At 41.2% G+C, this 21342-nt stretch overlaps 1 protein-coding gene across 9 annotated transcripts in view; it reads left to right on the forward strand.

Annotated features, from left to right (window-relative positions):
- RUNX1T1 (RUNX1 partner transcriptional co-repressor 1) overlaps window positions 1–21342 on the forward strand; it is a 155606-nt gene that overhangs the window by 74209 nt on the left and 60055 nt on the right. For all 9 annotated transcript variants that reach the window (XM_070802925.1, XM_070802924.1, XM_070802923.1 and 6 more), the window contains 2 exons: window positions 17182–17319; window positions 19089–19330. In XM_070802925.1, coding sequence (XP_070659026.1) covers window positions 17182–17319; window positions 19089–19330 — 380 coding nt within the window. The remainder of the gene's footprint in view (window positions 1–17181; window positions 17320–19088; window positions 19331–21342) is intronic.

The following is a 21342-nucleotide window of genomic DNA, read 5'->3' on the forward strand; positions in this document are numbered from 1 at the left end:
GTCCTCTGGGGATACAGAGCCCTGGCGGGACCTCCTCGGACAGCGTAGGAGTTGAAGCCAGTTTAGAGGAGAAGGTGAGACCCAGGCACACAGGAGGGGCCAGGGTCCCAGAGAACTCAGGGAGATTCCTAGCGACAACTAGACGGATGATACTGCAGAAGAAAAGCAGTGAGAAATAGCTGGATGGATCCAAGACCGCTGAGAGCTCAAGTAAGATAAAAGATTGATCTGTATTTTTTGGATTAACCACAAAAAAAGCTTGTGCCCTATGCTGGGTTGATTTGGAGGGAATGGTGTTGGGGGAGGCCCCATTGCAGTAGGGATCAAGTATACATTTGAGAGGCTGATTCTATTATTGTCATCATTATTTTATTGTTTCTATCACTGAAGAAATTTTGAAATCCCTATTAAGGGAAATAAAAAATCTGATTGCTTTGCTCTACTTGCACCTCCAGATCTGTATTTTTAAATAGGAAATATGTATTTAACCACCATTTACTTGAACTAGATTCTTAGCAGTGTGATAAATTCTGGACTGAGTTGATATGTGATATTGAAATGATATGCTCCCTGCTATTATGAAGCATTATAACAGTTTCTGTAAGCTCTGCAAAGAACAGAACAATAGAGTTTATCATACAGGGGATGGCAGGTGGCACGGGGCATCAAGGACCCCTTTGAATAAGTGAATTTGAGCTGAGGTGGGTTTTCCTGGCTGAGTGAAAGGCCCTGATGTGAGATGAAACTTGTGACTGATTAAACCAATGAGGTCTGAGATTAAGATAGGAGAGGTAAGCAGAGACTGTCTACTGTCCTGAGTTACTTGTTGTTCAGTTGCTCAGTTATGTCTGACACTTTGCGATCCCTTGGACTGCAGCCCACCAGGCTTCCTTGTCCTTCACTATCTCCTGGAGTTTGCTGAAAAGCATGTCCATTGAGTCGGTGATGCCATCCAACCATCTCATCCTCTGTCATCCCCCTCTCCTCCTGCCTTCAATCTTTCCCAGCATCAGGGTCTTTTCCAATGAGTCAGCTCTTTGCATCAGGTGGCCAAAGTTTTGGAACTTCAGCTTCACCATCAGTCTTTCCAATGAATATTCAGAATTGATTTCCTTTAGGATTGACTGGTTGGATCTCCTTGCTGTCCAAGGGACTCTCAAGAGTCTTCTCCAACACCACAGTTCAAAAGCATCAATTCTTCAGCACTCAGCCATCTTTATGGTCCAACTCTCACACCTGTACATGACTACTGGAAAAACCATAGATTTGATTATATGAGCATTTGGCAGCAAAGTGATGCCTGTGCTTTTTAATATGCTGTCTAGGTTTGTCATAGCTTATCTTGCAAGGAGCAAGCGTCTCTTAATTTCATTGCTTCAGTCACCATCTGTAATGATTTTGGAGCCCAAGAAAATAAAATCTGCCACTGTTTCCATTTATTTTCCACCTACTTGCCATGAAGTGATGGGACCGGATGCCATGATCTTAGTTTTCTGAATGTTGAGTTTTAAGATAGGTTTTTCCTTCTCCTCTTTCACTTTCATCAAGAGGCTCTTTAGTTCTTCTTCACTTTCTGCCATAAGGGTGGTGTCATCTGGATTTCTGAGGTTATTGGTATTTTCTTCTGGCAATCTTAATTCCAGCTTGTGCTTCATCCAGCTCGGCATTTTGCATGACATGCTTCAGTCCATGGGGTTACAAAGAGCCGAACACAACTGAGCAACTGAACAACAACTCTGCATCGAAGTTAAATAAGCAGGGTGACAATATACAGCCTTGACATACTCCATTCCCAGTCTGTAACCAATTCATTGTTCCATGTCTGATTCTAACTGTTGCTTCTTGCCCTGCATATGGGTTTCTCAGGAAGCAGATAAGATGTTCTGGTATTCCCATCTCTTTAAGAATTTTTCAGTTTGATGTGATCCACACAATCGAAGGCTTTAGTGTAGCCAATGAAGCTGAAGTAGATGGTTTTGTGGAGTTCCCTTGTTTTTTCTGTAATCCAGCTAATGTTGGCAATTTGATCTCTGGTTCCTCCACCTTTTCGAATTTCAGTGTCCCTCTGGAAGTTCTTGGTTCACATATTGTTGAAACCTAGCTTAAAGCCTAGCATTACCTTGCTAGCGTGTGAAATGAGTGCAGTTGTGCAGTTTGAACATTCTTTGGCATTGCCCTTTTTTGGGATTGGAGTGAAAATTGACCTTTTCCAGTCCTGTGGCCACTTCTGAGTTTTCCAAATTTGCTGGCATATTGAGTTCAGCACTTTAACAGCACCATCTTTTAGGATTTGAAATAGCTCAGCTGGAATTCCATCCCCTCTACTAGCTTTGTTTGTAGTAATGCTTTCTAAGGCCCACTTGACTTCACATTCCAGGATGTCTGGCTGTAGATGAGCAACAACACCATCATGGTTATCCATGTATTCTTCTGTGTATTCTTGTCACCTCATCTTAATATCTTCTGCTTCTGTTAAGTTCATACCATTTCTGTCCTTTATCATGCCCATCTTTGCATTAAATGGTCACCTGGTATCTAGTTTTCTTGAAGGCATCTCTAGTCTTGCCCATTCTGTTGTTTTTCTCTATTTCTTTGTATTGTTTCCGTAAGAAGACTTTCTTATCTCTCCTTTCCATTTTTGAGAACTCAGCATTCAGATGGGTATATCTCTCCTTTTCTCCTTTGCCCTTTGCTTCTCTTCTTTCCTAAGCTATTTGTAAGGCCTCCTCAGACAATCATTTTGCCTTGTTGCATTTCTTTTTCTTGGGAATGGTCTTGGTCACCACCTCCTGTAAATGTTAGGTTACTTAAAGCGTTTTTTTACTTTGTCTAAAGTAGAGTAGTCACTTCATCTGAGGATCAGAATATAAAGTTCTTAAGGGCAGTGATTTTCCTTTGCTTTGATTGACATCTCCCTGTTGTACAAAATAGTATTAGCACTTTGTAGATGGCTCAGACATTTTTGAATAAATACTGTGAGTTAGATGAATGAATACACTTGTGCTTGACAAGATTATTCCATCTGTTTTATGGTAAACAGATTGCAGTATAGGGGAGGAGTTGTGTTGATTAGCTCCAGTGAAAGCTGGTAGCGCTGGCCAGTGGTGGAGGAGGAGAAACACATCTCGGAGGGAGAATAATTTGATGGTGGCCCCATGGGAGCGAAAGAGGATCAGGGTATTTTATATACAAACAACAGAGTGTTGCAGGGGTCCCTCTAAGTCACTGTGACTTAACTGAGCTCTTTCCAAATGCTTCTTCCTGCTCTGTGTGGGTTTGCTTTTTGACATTGCCACGCACCCTAGATTCCTACTTAGTCAAGGTTTATCTTACTTTGTTACCAAGCTTTGTGAATTTGATGTAGACTTTTAATACAGCACCTCCTCAATTTCCCTTATATTCTCCGTTCTTAGGGCCACGTCTGTGCTGGATGCTATATCAATTCTTGTCTACGCTGTTGATATCCAGTCTTCTTGCCCTCTTGCCTTTCTTACACTGTTTATTCTCTGCTCCATATATACCCATAATATAGAAATGAGTATATCATTCAGTTCTCTAAAAACTCTGTGCTTTCCCATCGCCTATAATGTAAAGTCTACATCAGCAGTACTGTTTGGTTGTACATTCATTTATATTCAACAAATATTCATTTGAGCTCCTACTATTTGCTTGCCTGTGATTTAGTCACACAGGGCTTCCCTGGTCGCTCAGCTGGTAAAGAATCCATCTGCAATGCAGGAGACCCTGGTTTGATTCCTGGGTTGGGAAGATCCCCTGGAGAAGGGATAGGCTACCCACTCCAGTGTTCTTGGACTTCCCTGGTGGCTCAGATGGTAAAGAATCCACCTGCAATGCGGGAGACCTGGGTTGGATCCCTGGGTTGGGAAGATCCCCTGGAGGAGGGCATGGCAACCCGCTCCAGTATTCTTGCCTGGAGAATCCCCATGGACAGAGGAGCCTGAAGGGCTATAGTCCATAGTGTCACCAAGAGTCAGACACAACTGCGTGACTAAGGACAGCGCAGCACATACTCTGCCATACTCTGTGCACCTTCATAATTTTCTGCCTAGGATTACTAGCTCTTACCTGGATAATCGTAACTGATTGCATTGGACATGCCTGCTACCATTTTTCTGTTACCACTCTTGGGCCTGGCTTTGTAGCCTTCTTTGTTATTGGCAAATATGACAGATCTTGATGGGATAAAAATTGTCTGTGCTTTAAGACTCTTGAAGATTTGGATCGCCATTGAATGATTTCTTTCACCTTCTGAAATAATCTGCACCTTGGCAGGAGGGTGTTAACATAAATGCTGATGTTCAGTTTATGGGCCCTTGGTGATGCCTTTGTGTTTCTCTGCTCTTCTGAGAAGCAGGAGTCACTTTCCTATGTATTTAGGAGTTGCAGCTTTTCCTTCACGTTTTCATTACACTCATTCAGTAAACATTCAACTGGTTGCTGGTGTCAGGGGTTTCAAACTTCTTCAACTGGAGGTCTCTTTTTTCCCAAAAGAAATCTTCAGTTCAGTTCAGTTCAGTCGCTCAGTCGTGTCCGACTCTTTGCGACCCCATGAATCGCAGCACGCCAGGCCTCCCTGTCCATCACCAACTCCCAGAGTTCACTCAGACTCACATCCATCGAGTTAGTGATGCCATCCAGCCATCTCATCCTCTGTCGTCCCCTTCTCCTCCTGCCCCCAATCCATCCCAGCATGAGAGTCTTTTCCAATGAGTCAGCTCTTCGCATGAGGTGGCCAAAGTACTGGAGTTTCAGCTTCAGCATCATTCCCTCCAAAGAAATCCCAGGGCTGATCTCCTTCAGAATGGACTGGTTGGCTCTCCTTGTAGTCCAAGGGACTCTCAAGAGTCTTCTCCAACACCACAGTTCAAAAGCATCAATTCTTTGGCGCTCAGCTTTCTTCACAGTCCAACTCTCACATTGATACATGACCACTGGACAAACCATGGCCTTGACTAGACGGACCTTTGTTGGCAAAGTAATGTCTCTGCTTTTCAGTATGCTGTCTAGGTTGGTCATAACTTTCCTTCCAAGGAGTAAGCGTCTTTTAATTTCATGGCTGTAGTCACCATCTGCAGTGATTTTGGAGCCCAAAAAAATAAAGTCTGACAAGGAAATCTTAAAATATATTTATTTTTAAAACAGATTCATGTGGACCTATGCTGGTTAAGGTATCATAGTTAATCCCAAGCTGCTTGATAGCCTCTTGGTGACTCCAGGAAGTGGTATTATACTCTGAAGCAGAATCACTTGAGTAACAGTGATAACAGACATGGGAGATATGACATTTCTAAAGGGTTTATACATATAAGTAATGCCTGGAGTCTACCAGTATTCATAAGACCCACATTTCTTTCCATACTTTATGATATTAAAATTGTTTTTTCTAACTAGAACCACCATTTGGGTACTTACTAATGTTTATAGCACTTTCTCTTGATGGCCTGCATGTCATCTTTTTTGAAAAATGAGTGAACAGTTTTAGTCTGTTTGGGGCCTATTCCATTGAAGTGAATATGTGCTTTCAGCATGTCTCCTGCCTGCTGACTCTCCTGTACTCCCCTCTGGGTAGCCATAAAATGACTGGTAATATCTTTGCCTGCTTTGTCAGAAACTTGCTTTGCTTTCTTCCTAGCTTACGTTCTCTCCTCATTCATTCAGAAAACCTTTACCTGCTTTGCCTACTGTTCTAGACACTCTACTAAATTCTGTGGAAGCTGCTGCTGCTAAGTTGCTTCAGTCGTGTCTGACTCTGTGCGACCCCATAGATGGCAGCCCACCAGGCTCCCCCATCCCTGGGATTCTCCAGGCAAAACCACTGGAGTGGGTTGCCATTTCCTTCTCCAGTGCATGAGAGGAAAGGTGGAAGTAAAGTCACTCAGTTGTGTCCGACTCTTAGCGACCCCATGGACTACAGCCCACCAGGCTCCTCTGTCCATGGGATTCTCCAGGCAAGAATACTGGAGTGGGGTGCCATTGCCTTCTCTGGCTGTGGAAGCTGTAGGTAACAAAATCAGTCAGAATTTCTGCGTTTGTGAAGCTGACACTGTGACTAGGGAAACTTCAGAAACAGGATGAACGTATCAAGCAGGAGCTACTGAAGCACTCTAGAGGAAGGGCAAGGAGATGCATTGTCCCTGTAAGAGATGACCCAGAAATGTTTGAAGTATTTTACTAGAAATCATGATTTAGTCATTCTTTTTTCATCTTGCATCCCACCTCATGCTCTTTCAATGCCTTGATGTCCTACTTCAGGTAGTCATCCCAGTTTCTGGACCAGCTGCTAACGCAGCTGCTAACCGGCTTGTTCCAGGACGAACTCGTGGCCTCGTTCTCCTGAACATAGTTACCCCATTGTTGACTGATTACCTGGACTGAGCATGATTTCTCCTCCTGCTTCCTCAAAGCTCACTTTACTTAGTCACTAGGTTTCAAACATTTTTTTCCTTTTAACCATCAGACAAGATCATAAGCTGGAGTTCAACCTATAAATCAAGGAAAGATCTGAATGGGACTGGGAGGTGTTTCGGATGAGACCAAAGGCTCTCCTTCCTTCCCCTAGTCCCCACACTTTAAGGCTACATGTCACCTCCATGGCCTCCTATTGCAGAGCTTTTGTTTCTTAGGGTAACATTTCAGAGCTGTTTCTTTGAGCCCTGCCTTGTCCTTCTGTGATGACTGAAATACTCTATAACTGAGCTTTCTAATATGGTAGCCATGCCACCATGGCTGTTGAACACTTGAATGTGACTAGTGTGACTGAGGAATTAAATTTTAAATTTTATTTACTTTTAATTAATTAAATTTTCAATGGCTACATGTGACTCAGTTCAGTTCAGTTCAGTTGCTCAGTTGTGTCTGACTCTTTGCGACCCCATGAATCACAGCACACCAGGCCTCCCTGTCCATCACCAACTCCCGGAGTTCACTCAGACTCAGGTCCATCGAGTCAGTGATGCCATCCAGCCATCTCATCCTCTGTCATCCCCTTCTCCTCCTGCCTTCAATCTTTCCCAGCATCAGGGTCTTTTCTAATGAGTCAGTTCTTCGCATCAGGTAGCCAAAGTATTGGAGTTTCAGCTTCAACATAGTCCTTCCAATAAACACCCAGGACTGATCTCCTTTAGGATGGACTGGTTAGATCTCCTTGGAGTCCAAGGGACTCTCAAGAGTCTTCTCCAACACCACAGTTCAAAAGCATCAATTCTTCGGTGCTCAGCCTTCTTTATAGTGACTAGTATGGTAGTTTCAGAAGGTGCAGTTCCAGTATAATGCTAACTCTAGATATAATATTTACTGAATGTTTCTTGTAGAAAATAGCAAGACACATTCTTGTATAAAACTCCAGATCTTGTATGAAATAGCAGTAGTTGTAGATGATAGTGAACTCTGAGAACGCCTGGAGTAAGTTCTAGCTTGTAACCTCAAACAGATTATCTCCTCTTGTCCTCAGTTCCCTTTTAGAAGACAGGCAACTTTGTAGTACTTTTTCATAGTGAGATTTTAAAATAAGATTAAAGCATGCAGGGAATTTGGTGTAGTGCCTAATTACTTGATTTTAGTTGACTTATCCTAAGGGTTTTTGTGGGATTTTTTTTTCCCTTGTAAAAATAAAACATGTTTATTGCATAACATTTAAATAAAAGAAAGATAACAGAAAGAAACTGAAACTAATCTATGATTCTACCATCCATAGACAAGAACAGAAAAACTTTGAAATACGATAAAAATTGGTTTGAGTTCATAATATATTTTGCCTTTTTTTTGAATATATATGTGTATGATACATGACTATACTGTTACTATTATTGTAAAAAAAAAAAAAAAGGGAGCCTTTGGAGACTATGTCATGTGTATAAATTGCCTTACACATCTCCTTTTCTAATATAAAGGCTTTAGGAAATATATTGTGATTACTGAAAGATATTTTAAAACTGGTAAACTCAGTAATCCAATTCAAAGATTTATCTTTCTTTACTTAATGTTTTCAGAGTGTAGATACTCTTTTTAGGACTTTTTAAGGATGGATAAAAGGTGTAGAAGATTGTATCTTAAATTTGTCATGTTTCTTGAAAGTTCTAGTATTTCAAAGTTGTGACTAAAGGCATGCCTTATTCTTACCTGAAAACTGGGTTCCCCTCTTGGTGGGTATTGCAGAAGATACAACCAGGAGAAGGAAGGATTTATTACTTGCAGCAAGTAAGGAGAACACTAGCGATCTTATCCAAAGCAGTGTCTCCCCGAATAGCAAAATTGGGGGAATTTTAAGCTACATGCATATTCATGAAGGACTGGAACAAGAAGAATTCAGCATAAAGGAACTTCCCTGATGGTCCAGTGGTTAAGAATCCACTTTCCAATGCAGGGGATATGGGTTTGATCCCTGCTTAGGGAGCTGAGATCCCACATGCTGTGCTGCAATGACTGCGTCTAGAGCTAGAGAGAAGCCTGCGCTCCGCAGTGAAGAGCCAGGGTGGTACAACGAAGACCCACTGCGGCCAAATAAGTAAAGGAATATTTTTAAAAACTCAGCATAGACTTGGGGCAGAGGTTGACAGAATCCAAGCTTTGATCGACTGAAGTCACGAGGGTCAGAATCATCTTTCCTTAGGTTCGGGTGTCTTAAACTGTAGCTACCATCCTTACCAGGATGGAAGTCTTAGTTCCCGTAGAATAACTCCGAGATGTGTATCACATGGTTATGTGTATCCCTTGAGGAACAGCTGGGACTCTGATTTATTGCTGAACTGTCGCTTCTTGACTGCTTTTCCTCTGTCCTGCATTTCTTTGTTCCCTGAAGATCATTTACCACTGAGACCTGTTCAGGGACAAACATCATATCTAGGCTTAGGTCACAAAAGGGCTTAGGCCTAAAATGGCTTCTCTTATGTCAAAAAGCTACATCTGGTTCTTTTCCTCCGAGGACACCCTATCCCATCTGCCTGCATCATGGCCTTATAGCAATATATATTCATTTACAATATTTATTCAGCACCTTTTATGTGTCAAGCACTGTGGCTATAAAAACAAATAATATGTCATCATAATTTCCTTTAAATAAATTACAGTTTAGTGGAAGAGACTGACCTTGGTTCTAAATAAAATGCAATCAGTGCCATAAGATGATCTAGAGAGTGAAATATGGAAATATAGGGTAGTTTTTGGGACAGCCCAGGATAGGAGAGTTGTGCTGGGGCATCCCAAGTGACAAAGAGGTAAAGAACTCATTTGCCTGCGCAGATGTAAGAGATGTGGGTTCGATTCCTGGGCCAGGAAGATCCCATGGCTGAGGGCATGACAACGCACTCCAGAACTCTTGCCTGGAGAATCCCATGGACAGAGGAGCCTGGTGGGCTACAGTCCATGGGGTCGCATGGAGTCGGACATGACTGAAGTGACTTAGCACGCACTAGCTGAGGTGAGACCCAGATGGAGTTTTAAAGGAGTGGTGGACTTAAGCAGACAGTGGTGGAGTGAAGAGTATGTCAGGTAAGGGATGCGGTGCAGTGGAACCCTGTGTGACCCAGGGGCTTTCAGAGGCCGTAGTAATTCAGGAAAGAGTTCAGAGGTGGCTGGGGGGACATGGGAGCCAGATAAGTCACAAAGCTCTGTCTTTCTGCATCCTAGTAAGACACAAGGACTTTATGCTTAACATTATAAAAGGTCTTTGGATGTGATTTGGAGAATGGATCAGAGATGAACTGTCAGATCAGAAAGTCCATTCAATGGAGTGTCGCTTAGGCAAGGTGAGAGGATAGTTTTATAAGAGTTTGAATTCAGCCTCTTGAAGTGAGTAGCATTCTAGATATTTGGTTCTAGGACTGGAAGGGATATTAGTGCTAGAGTTACATGTACAAGTCATCCACATAATGGCCATGGTGTGACTATCACAGCACCAATGAAGTCACTAAGGAAAAGGTATAGAGTGAAAGTTTGAAGAGGAACACTGTGGGGAAATAGAGTAGTTATCATAGGGATGTCAAAGAGTGAACTTTTAAAAGAGACTGAGAAAGAACACGCAGGGAGGCCTGAGAAAAATGAGGAGAATGTTAGAATAATGGAGTCCAGAGGACAGTATGTTTCGTGAAGAAGGAAGTGGTGTACAGTATCAGCTGATACAAAGATGCCAGATAAATGGTACAGGTGTTTCTTGGATTAATAAGAGACAATTTAGAAGTTTCAGTAGGAGGAGAATACATTGATGCTATAGTCCAGGGTTATTTTACTCAGGATTCTTTGGTTGCAAGTAAAAAGTCAGCTCAAATTAAGATTTAGGTAAAGGAGGGGCTGATTGACTAGGAATGTTTGGAAGATCCAAATTATAGGAATTTTAGAGATGCAGCTAGAATCCAGTAGAATGAGCACGTTTCCTGTGAGGCACCATCAGGATAATCTCTTGTCATTTCTTGGTCTCTTCCCGCCTGCTGTCTTCTTTTCCAACACACACCTGCTTTCTGGACATGAAAGGCAGCAGACTGTGTGATTTTCGCCTCTGGATTGGAGTTATTTTCTTTCGTGAGATGGCCCATCTCAGACTAAGTGCTGTGCCTGGGCCAGCCGCTGGTAGCTGGGGTATGAAGTCATCAAAGAACATGGTGACTCCCAAGGTAGCTATGAGATTAGAGGGCGTGCCACGTCCCTGTGCTGGGAGGGAAACTTTCTAGGCAGGGGTCTTATAGGTGTCTACTCCAAGTACATGTAAGGAGGAAAAGGAAATAAGGAAAGTGAGTGTAGATGACGCTTTCAAGAACCTGAGCTTTGAAAATGAGTGTTTTGATGATAGTTTAAACAGAGGAATTTGGACATTTGTACAGTTATTTTGTGACCAAATCATTGACAGAGATTTAGTAATGAGAATTGAAAATCGTATTTAAAAACAAGAGCTAGATATTTAATATTTCTGGGAAAAGATTTCTGTTCAGGCAGAGTCTTGTGGACATAGAAGTTTATGTAAACAGAGGAAGTCTGGTGGTCACTTTATTGTCAATACATTTTCTCTGAGTAGTCTCTTTTTTGTTTGAGATTATCATGAGCCACATGTGGAGAAAGAAATTGGAGAATATTAGAGTTTTCAAAAGATCCTTGAGGTCATGTATTCCAAGATGCTGAATTTTATAAATAAGAAAAGTAAACTCCAAAGAAGTGAAAGAATCACTTTCAGACAGAAGAAAAAGGGGTATTTTCTGCTTTGGCTTCTCTTTGATGGGTTAGGAAGTCTTTCTTAGAACCTTTTCTATAGGCCTCCCTTCATGACCCATTGTCCATAATTGGAGCACAGCTCTCACTTCTGAAACCTGTTGCTGATAAGGGGAATGTGATAACCTGAGTAATATAAAACAAGCAGAATCTGCCCCTAAGAATTGTGTATCTGAACAAAATTGGGGCTCTTCCGCGGGGAAGACCGGGATAAGGGCTGATGAGAAGGAACTCAGCACTATCTGTGACATAAGGTAAGCTAAAGAGCTTATATTTTATTCTGCGGTCAGTGGGACATTCCCAATGGATTTAAACTAGATAATAGGTCAGATCAGATTTGAATATCAGAAATAAATATCTTCACATAACACATGGTAAGACATGAGGTAACAGGTCATCCTTACACTTTGTCTACGTAAGGTGGTGGCACAGTTGAACTGAATTTTGGATTTTCGTAATCTTTACTTATTACCTGCATTCCATTTTCTCATGTATTTATATGCTGTTGATGATTCTGTGTTTGTCTTTTGCCATGGAATTAGGGTTGTTGTCTTTAAACTGGCCATAATATAGGGACTGGGTTTGTAAAAGTTATGAATTAACATTCCTTCTTGTGAAAGCTATGCGTGCATGCTAAGTAGCTTCAATTGTGTCTGACTCTTTGCGACCCTATGGACCAAAGTCCACCAGACTCCTCTGTCCACGGAATTCTTCAGGCTGGCGTAGGTTCCCTTACCCTTCCTAGGGGATCTTCCCTACCCAGGGATTGATCCTGCCTCTCTTATGTCTCCTGCATTGAAAGGCAAGTTCTTTATCCTTAGCGCCACCTGAGTAGTGATGAAAGCCATGGTTGTGTTTATTTTTTAAACGTCTTCATAAGGAGGCACTTAAATTGCTATCAAGTTGCTTACTGTACTTCCCTGTTAGTTCAGATGGTAAAGAATCTGTCTGCAATGTAGGAGAACTGGCTTCGATCCCTGGGTGGTGAAGATCCCTTGGAGAAGGAAGTGGCAACCCACTCCAGTATTCTTGCCTGGAGAATCCCATGGACGGAGGAGCCTGGCGGGCTACAGTCCACAGAGTCAGACACGACTGAGCGACTAACACTTCACTGCTTACTGTCAGTATTATCACTGGTTGGGGTGTTTGAGTGTATAATACAGAGTCACGTATACAGATGTTGTACAGATAGGCTATAATAAATGCTAAGAGAGATGTAGAGGAAGCCTGATACTGTTGATATGTAGGGCAGCTGGGGAAAGCTTTAAGAGGATGTGGAATCCATAATGAGCAGTAAGTAATGTACAAGATGGGACATGTTCTAGATAAAGGAAACAAAAGCTCTATAAAGAAAGGCAGAAAAGTCAAGGAGTAATGTCAAGGTGCCCTACATAGGCAGAGCATACAATTGGGAAAAGGCATTGGAAATAAAGCCATAAATGGATCATGGAGAGGAAGGCCAAAGAGAAGACGCTCACACAAGTTGGTGCCTGATACGAGTAGGCACTGTGGTAGGGTCCTGTCGCAGCAGAGGATCGCATCCCCGTTCTTAAGAGGGACTAAAAAGGAAACAGAAAGTGGAAGTGAAAGTCACTCAGTCATGTCCAACTCTTTGCAACCCCTTGGACTATACAGTCGATGGAATTCTCCAGGCCAGGATACTGGATGGGTAGCCATTCCCTTCTCCAGGGGATCTTCCCATCCCAGGGATCAAACCCAGGTCTCCCGCATTGCAGGTGGATTCTTTTCCAGCTGAGCCGCCAGGGAAGAGTAACTCACTCAGAGTAACTCACTTGCCTGAAGGCTCACTGCTAATGGTCGAGAGTCTACATTTGCAACCACGTCTGTCTTAACTTGGAAGTTCTGTTATCACTGTTAATAAATATCCTTCCCCCTGTATAATTGCATCCGGCTGAAATGTTAGCATTTGACTTTTATTCTTAAGCATTGTTGAAGGGTTCTGAGCAGGAATGAGTGTTGCCAGAGGTGTTTATCAAGGAAATGAGGTGTTGGTGTTGTAGAGGCTGGAACGGCTACCTTTCGAGTCTGCAGACAATTGCTTGTAACATCTCACACCCAGTCACTGGAAGCACTAAATGGCTCCATTGTCAGAACCGTATTTGCTACATTTTCCAGAGAAATAAAAATTAAACTCTGTGCCAGCTTTTTCCTCCTGCCTTTCCATTTAGTAGTACCTTGGTCTTTGGTTCCACTTGGGCTTAATCCTCTTTGGTGCGTGCCTTGTAGCTTTCTTAACTAATACCCAGATAAGACTAACTCTGAACTAACTACTAATTGACCGAAAAGTTCCTCGGTCCATAACACCTGTGAAACAGATATTTCTTCTTTTAAAATTGACGTGATGAACTCTGATAGAAAATGTTATACCATTCATTATACCAATACTGAATTCTTTTACACCAATCATCTCTAGAGTGGTATGTAAACAAGGGAAATGCAGAATGCCTGTTCTTCATACTTGAAAAACACATCTGGAACTATTTGAACTAACTAAAAGCAAAATAAGTGCCATGGCGGATTATGCCATACCTTTTCACATAAAATAACAACAACAAAAAAGGAAATGGAAAACATACCACTTCTAGAGGGCCCTGACATTGAATTGGGTATTGAAATGCTATCAGTAATGTATTTATATATACCACATTTCCTTCCATGCATCAGGCATCTTTGGTACATATGTGCTGGATATTTGCCATGTGAGTTGAAAACTTATCATATAGGGAAGATGTTGTTTAGAAATGGTGTGAATCATTAAGGTAGATGATTCTTTTATAAAATACATAATTTACTGATCTGATAACTTTTTTCTTTCTTTCTCTTTGGGTTTATCATTTTGTGTCAATAAATGTCAGCTTTCCCCCATAGCAACTAAAAATAGAAATTACATACAAGAACAATATAATTTTCATAGACTTAGAAAACTGCTTAAGAAATATTATAGCTTAATATTGGTTTTACTATATCCTCTAATTTGAAATGGAATCAAATACTTCTATGATTGAATCATAGCTCTTTTACTGTTTGCTATAGAAATTTCAAGAATATATATTTCAGAATGTTTTTTTAAAAAATAATCCAAAGCAAATGCAACAGAACTCAGCATAGTTAAAACATATTTTCTGAGTTTACTTGCATCTCTCTGCTCCAGAGGGTTTTTGTGTGTGTATGTATGGCTTAGGCCTGGCTGGTTATTTCACCATCTATCTCAATTCTGGATTGACTGCAGTGAACAGCACAGAATGAGTTACATATGGTCCCACTTTGTCAAAGTTTGTAGGACCTCTGGGTTGGAACTCCTTTTCATCAGAGTGAAACTAACCATCACAGAAATGTGGCCGATGTCAAAATCCTAAATACACATACACATGTACATACATTCTGGTGAAAGTGTGTATATTACTGTTAGAAGTGGTGTGTTTGGCTCTTCACTGGCTTAGTGCTTATTGCTCCTAAAATGATGACATTTCAGAAATTAAAAAAAAAAAGAGTTGTTCATCTACCTTTTATAATAATTACTGCTGTCATTATGGTTAAATTCTGCATAGGAATCATGTTACATAAGTGGACCAAGACAGGTATTCGAAAGGCCTTCAGATTAAAATTGCGAATGTATCAAAAGTTTTCTAAAACTGGGCGGAAGACAAACGCAAGTTTTATCTTAAAAGAGTCTGAAGAGGAAACCCATTGTCAGCTTGATAGTTCATCATCCCCTTTTTTCTTAGCGCGGGCTGTTGGAGAAAGAGTAGTAAAAAGTGGGTGTAGGATATATCCTCAAGTTTAGATCTTGCTCAGGAATTGCATCAAGGTGAGGCAGGGCCCGTGTCTGCCAAGGCTCAGCCTTTCCGCGTGCTGAAGCTGTCCCCTGTGACTTCCTCCCAAGGCTCTGCCTGGAGGGATGCTGAAGCTGTCCACTGTAACCTCGGGCCCCTTTCTCCCTGCCTTCTCGTTGTGTTCCCTCTTTCTCGTCTTCCCTTCTCTTGCTTGCTATGTTTATTTATTTATTTTCTGTTATTCCCACTTCCCCTCCCCCCCCCCTTCCTTTCTCTGTGCCACCACGTGCTTCAAATCTGTGGGTCTGGACTGCCTTCGCTAACAGCTCTGTGTGAGTGTTAGCAGAATGCAAACCAGATGGACCAGCAGTTCCCACTGTTATCTCCCAGCCGACTCTGGCAAGCCTGCCTTTATCCTTCCTTCCTTGGCAAGAGAGAAATATTTGCCTTTATTTAGGGAGACTTGTATTCGCTGCTGTACCTCTTCCCTAAGCTGCAGCATAAGTGGAAAGCTATTTATTCCCTTGTTGCTGAGGTTGGTTGAGGTGAGTAGACTGTGCAATGAATTTAACTATCAAAGAAGTAGTTTTGAGCCTGCCTAACTTCTACTTTTCTCTAGAATAAGGTATTCACTGGCACTGGTTGTAAGACGCTCTGGAATAGCATATGAGGACAAGTTTTTAATAATAAGATAAAGGTAGAGGTGCTCTCCATGTATTTCACCATCATTCCACTCGGAACACTTATTCACTATAGGGAATAGTCATTGTTATTCAGCCAGCAGTAGAGACGAAGAAATAGAGATCCTGGTACTTACTGTTCACTGATTCATCTTTCAAAATACTCTTTATTAGAATGGTGATTACTTTGATTCTTTTATTACACCTTCCCTTATGTGGTATCTGTGCTATTTCAGCTTTCAAATGTTATGTTCTGTTGCATCCCAAGTCTTAACAAAATTGCTTTGAATAAAGGTGAGGTCGATTTGGAATTGTCATAGTAATAATTTGAGCTTTTCATTTTAATAATTGACAAGTAATTTTGAGAGTTTTTCACTATGGTGATCATATTGATGTTTTAAGAGACCCATTCTTATGAATAGTCTATATTATTTTACTTTTCAAAAAGTCTAATTGGTAGATATCTGTGCCTCAGGCTGCAAGAGGCACTTCAGAAACATTTTTGGGGGTATGTGTGCATGTGTACACATATTTGGTAGAAAATTGCATCTTAAAAAAAAAAGCAAACACCCTTTTTTTTTTTTTTTTTTTTACTGGAGATCTGTTTCTCTGAGTAGATTAGATTGAGAAGTTTAAAATTGCAAGAGAAAAATACACTTAGTATAAAAGTTCTGAAGTACCTTATTGGGTAGTCAGGGAATTTCTCCCTGTCACATACTCATAAAAAAATATTAGGAGGGTCTTTAGTTCTTTTGAGTTCTCAGTTTGCTATTTTTCCATTCTTACTCTGCCAGAGATTGTTGGTTGAAGTATTGGTTACATATTTTTTAAATGGTGGATCATAAACTCATAAATTCTAAGTCAATAATAACTTCATTGTGTGACATTTATGTAGTGGTGATTTTTCAAACAGGGCAGAAAAAAAAAAAATGAAGTGAGAGGTTATGACCAGGAGACATAGCCTGCTTCATCTATTAGACTGGAAAACTAAGCATGGAAAGGGGATGGCAAGTATTACAGAAAGAGCTATCGCAGAACATCAGCGTCTAACAGGATCCCACCTGCATAACAGAGCCTCAGATTTGTGTACTTTCTGAGCTGCCTGAGGGCTTCATTACCGGCCCACTTCCTCATCTATTTTTTACATCTTGCTATGTTGGCTTCAGCTTCAAGTGAAGTTGTGCTGTTGCATATAACACTACCAAAGGTAGCATCTGCCCAAGCCAGAAATAACAATAGGATGTAAAATTACCCAGTTAGAAATGAGGTCCTGCCATCTGTGCTACACCTTCTTCAGATGGGGTTTGCATGATAAAGTCTTGATTTAAGCCTCAGTAGATAGACCTATTTTATTGACAGAAGATGCTAGGTTTCTTCTGTTACCTTGCTTGTAAAAAAAGATGAGCCCCACTGATAAAACCGAGGTGCTAAAAAAAAGAAAACCCCGAGGTGCTTAAAGAGTCAAATAACATGATCGTGGTGGCGTCCTCCAGATCGTACCGAGAAGCACTCCACGATGCCAGACTCACCTGTGGATGTGAAGACCCCATCCAGGCTGACTCCTCCCACCATGCCACCTCCCCCAACAACTCAAGGGGCTCCCAGAACGAGTTCATTTACACCAACGACGTGTAAGTAGACGTTTCTGCGTTTTCTGTTTTCAAGTTCAAATTAATCTTGTTTTCTGCAAATAAAAATCAAGGGACAAGAAGATCCAGCATAATGTCTTATGCATAAATTAAGATCCCATTTTAGCTTGCTCCTTTTGACTTGGAACATGTTACTAGGCTGCAATTATTTCCAGGTTCCTTCTGATCTTCTAATACCACTTTCTTCCATTATTTACAAATAATGTTAAAATCTACATTCTTAAGTTAAAAGGGGGATTGTTTTATGCAACCAAAGCATGCAGAAACCTTTTTGAAATAAGGAGCATCTTTCTTGTGTTGAACCTGTCAGACATTTATTAAATGTTTATTCCATTTCAGCTTGGCTCAGGACTTGTGTTCTGAACCAGTGGAGTGTACGGCGTTTTGTGTCAGTCTTGGAAAGGACAGACTATTCTGACAGAATACCAACTTCCCTTTCATTCCTGTATGTTTTAGTAGGGATGAGCTTTGTTTTCATCGATCTGAAAATCCTGGTCAAACTATCATCAAAGATTTGTGAAACTAATATTTACAGACCATGCGCCCTGAAATCTATATGTGAATGAAAAATAACTAATAAGCAAAAATAGATCTGTGGGTGTATAAGGAATCAGCAAAAGAGATATCCAGGCTGTTTATGAACGATTGCACTGCCATTTAAAAGGCCTTTCCAAACATGTAAGGAGCAGGGGGCTGCAACATTGCCAAGTTGTAACCCTGTCAGCTTGCATTTGGTTTGTTTTTACCCAGACTCACAGTGATAGGCGTATGCCTGCTGTGAGAGGGCCTAGTGAGATATCATTTCTTGACAGGTAGCTCTGGTCCTCACTTGGGACAAGATCATTTTATTTTCTTGAAACTTCTAAGAATGATAAGGTACTTAAAACATCTTCAAACTATCAATGGAGGTCATTTATCAAAATTATATTTCAAAGATGGGTTTGATAAAGATCTACCATGATAAAGTCAATAGTTTCTTTGGTGAGAAATGTGTAAATTTTTCTACCCTAGTTCTTACAGATTATTACCTTGATGTTCAAGTAAATTTTATCGAGTGAGTTCACCGAGTTACCGCCTATTCATGCTATTAGTTGGATTGAGATGTCCCTTTTGGTTTCTAGAAATAACTTCAATAATTACCATATCCATTTTGGCTTCTTACATAAAATTTGTGTTTTCCTTAAAGAAGTGGTTAAGAAATATGAGGGGGAGAAAATAGCCTTCTAATTGGGTGGTATAAGGTTAAAACTTGAAAGTACTCTTTCTATAAACACAGCTGTCAGTTGTGTGTACAAAACATGATTAAAAATGTCCAGTGATAAATTTAGTCTCCACCAAATGTACACTTTCTCTCGGGGAGCCGTTTAGAAAGGAATAGTTCTGTTACATTGATGTAAGCCTGTGACAAGAAGCTGACATCCAAAATGCTGTTTGTTCTGCGTTTGAAGCGTTTCAGGTGGCTGGCATATGCGTGCTTGGGAGGCAGGGCTGGCCCTGCGCCCCAGCCAGCCGCCATTGATTACCAGCTTCTGTGCAGACTGTCTTCCTGCAGGGCGAGGGGTCCACCCCTGGAGTCACGGAGCACCCGAGCCCCTGGCCACCCTGTGACGTCAAAGCATCTCACCAAACACCCCGCAGCTTTGAAATGGCTCAAGGTCCCCAGATTGGAAGGGAAGACCCTTAGTTGTGATTTTCTTGTTGACCTGTTTTATTCGTTTTCTCCTTCTTTCTGATTTTGCGCCCTTCGACAGTAACCAATGGCTCGAGCCATTCGCCCACTGCCTTGAATGGCGCTCCGTCGCCGCCCAACGGCTTCAGCAACGGGCCTTCCTCCTCTTCCTCCTCGTCTCTGGCTAATCAACAGCTGCCCCCAGCCTGCGGCGCCAGGCAGCTCAGCAAGCTGAAACGGTTCCTCACTACCTTGCAGCAGTTTGGCAATGACATTTCGCCAGAGATAGGAGAGCGAGTCCGCACCCTCGTCCTAGGCCTGGTGGTAAGCCAACGGAACGCGGCCCAACCTGGGGGAAGCGGGAGGGTGGGGAGACTCCAAGCACAGGTTGCGTTCTCGCAGCCCTTTTGTTTCCACACCGGGTATTGCGTGCAAGTCTAATTCTGTAGGAACAAGGGTTTCAGGTCTGCATTACGTATTGACCCCCAGCGTGATTTCTTTTACCGTTTGGCTGTGGTTATACAGATTTATCGTTATCTTGGCCGTAATTGTGTATGTGCATAAAATTTAATAGGTATATCCTCCTGGCGTGGTTAAGGTACTTCTACAATGGCAAAATATTTTTGTTATGTTAGTGGTTTGCTTAATGTAATGGGGTGCCTATTTTAACTTCGTTGCTTTGGGGAATTTTTATTAGCAGCTTAGATGAGCAAGAATTTATAACAAGTAACACGTTATTCTTTTATGTTTTCATTTTTAAGACTAGTAACAGTAAATTTTGTGTGTGTCGGGGGCGGGGGGGAATGCATGTAGCATAACATTTACCATTTTAACCATTTCTGGGTGTGCAGTTCAGTGGCATTAAGTACATCCGCATTGTGGTATAACCATCACTACTGTGCATTTCCAGAACTTTCTCATCACCCCAAACTGAAATTGTACATATAAAACAATAATACCCTGATTTCTTCATCCCTTAACCCTTTGTAACCATTCTTTTTGTTGTTGTTGTTACAGGTAGAATTACATAAACCATTAGTTTGAGAATAGAAGTGTTGATTTGGGCACATTATACTACAATGTGTCCATTGTCACACTGGAAATTGGAACATATTTCTTTTTTTATTTTGCATTCTAAATCACTTTTACATGTCCTGTGATTTTCTTTATAAATAAGAATTTTCATTTAGGATGATGATTTCATTTGTTTTATTACATAGACTTATCATGGGCCAACCCATACCAGTGTGTTTTACAAAAGAAGTTCTAAAAGTCTGGGTGAGAGGCTACTGCAGTAGACTTGCTTCAGATCATGGTATCTCACATTTGACAGAGATGTTACAATTCAATTTTTAACCCTTACCTCCCTCTCCTTCACACTTTAAAAACAAGCAGCTTTCACATATTCCAGAATCCATCAGCAGCACCTTGTATTCCTCTGTGACAGGAAGGCAGTTTTGACATAAGTGTGTCAGCATAGGCACTTACTTTTGTCAGTATTTACCTTTTCCTTTTTATTTATTCTTGAGTTTTGTACAAAGTCTTTTTGACACATAAGTAACTTACATCGTAGAACCACAAAGTAAATCCAAAAACAGTAATTGTGTTGTCGTGTTTGTTACTAGTTAAAAAAAAAAATGTCTTTTTGAAAACTGCTTTTTAAATCTGATAGGTTCTTTAACCATGCTTTCTGTAACTTGAAATATATAAAAATTTGATAGCTTTAAGTAGCTTTCTTCCCACTTATTAAGTGCAATGCTTTTGAGGGTAGTACTTAAGATATTTATCTTTTTGGAGATAAGTTAGAGAAAGACATTAATAATGCTAGGCAGGCAGTGAACATTTGTCAAATGATGAATGAACAGAGAATGAATTTTGCTTTGAGCATTTGACTGCAGGCTTTGACACATCATTTTATTTATATACATTTTACATGTGGGGAAACTGAGGTTTACAGAAGAAAACTATTCTAGGCCACCCAATTGGTAGTGACTGACAGCCCTATGATTTGAACTCAGGTAGTAATCATAATGAATCAGATGCTGTTATTTAGATGGAGTTAAGAAAAGTGTTATTGGAGAAGGCAATGGCACTCCACTCCAGTACTCTTGCCTGGAAAATCCCATGGACGGAGGAGCCTGGTGGGCTGCAGTCCATGGGGTCTCAAAGAGTCAGACACGACTGAACGACTTCACTTTCACTTCTCATTTTCATGCACTGGAGAAGGAAATGGCAACCCACTCCAGTATTCTTGCCTGGAGAATCCCAGGGATGGGGGAGCCTTGTGGGCTGCCGTTTATGGGGTCGCACAGAGTCGGACATGACTGAAGTGACTT

The sequence above is a fragment of the Bos indicus genome, chromosome 14 (genome assembly GCF_029378745.1).
Source record: "Bos indicus isolate NIAB-ARS_2022 breed Sahiwal x Tharparkar chromosome 14, NIAB-ARS_B.indTharparkar_mat_pri_1.0, whole genome shotgun sequence".
In the NCBI taxonomy this organism is placed as follows: Eukaryota; Metazoa; Chordata; class Mammalia; order Artiodactyla; family Bovidae; genus Bos; species Bos indicus.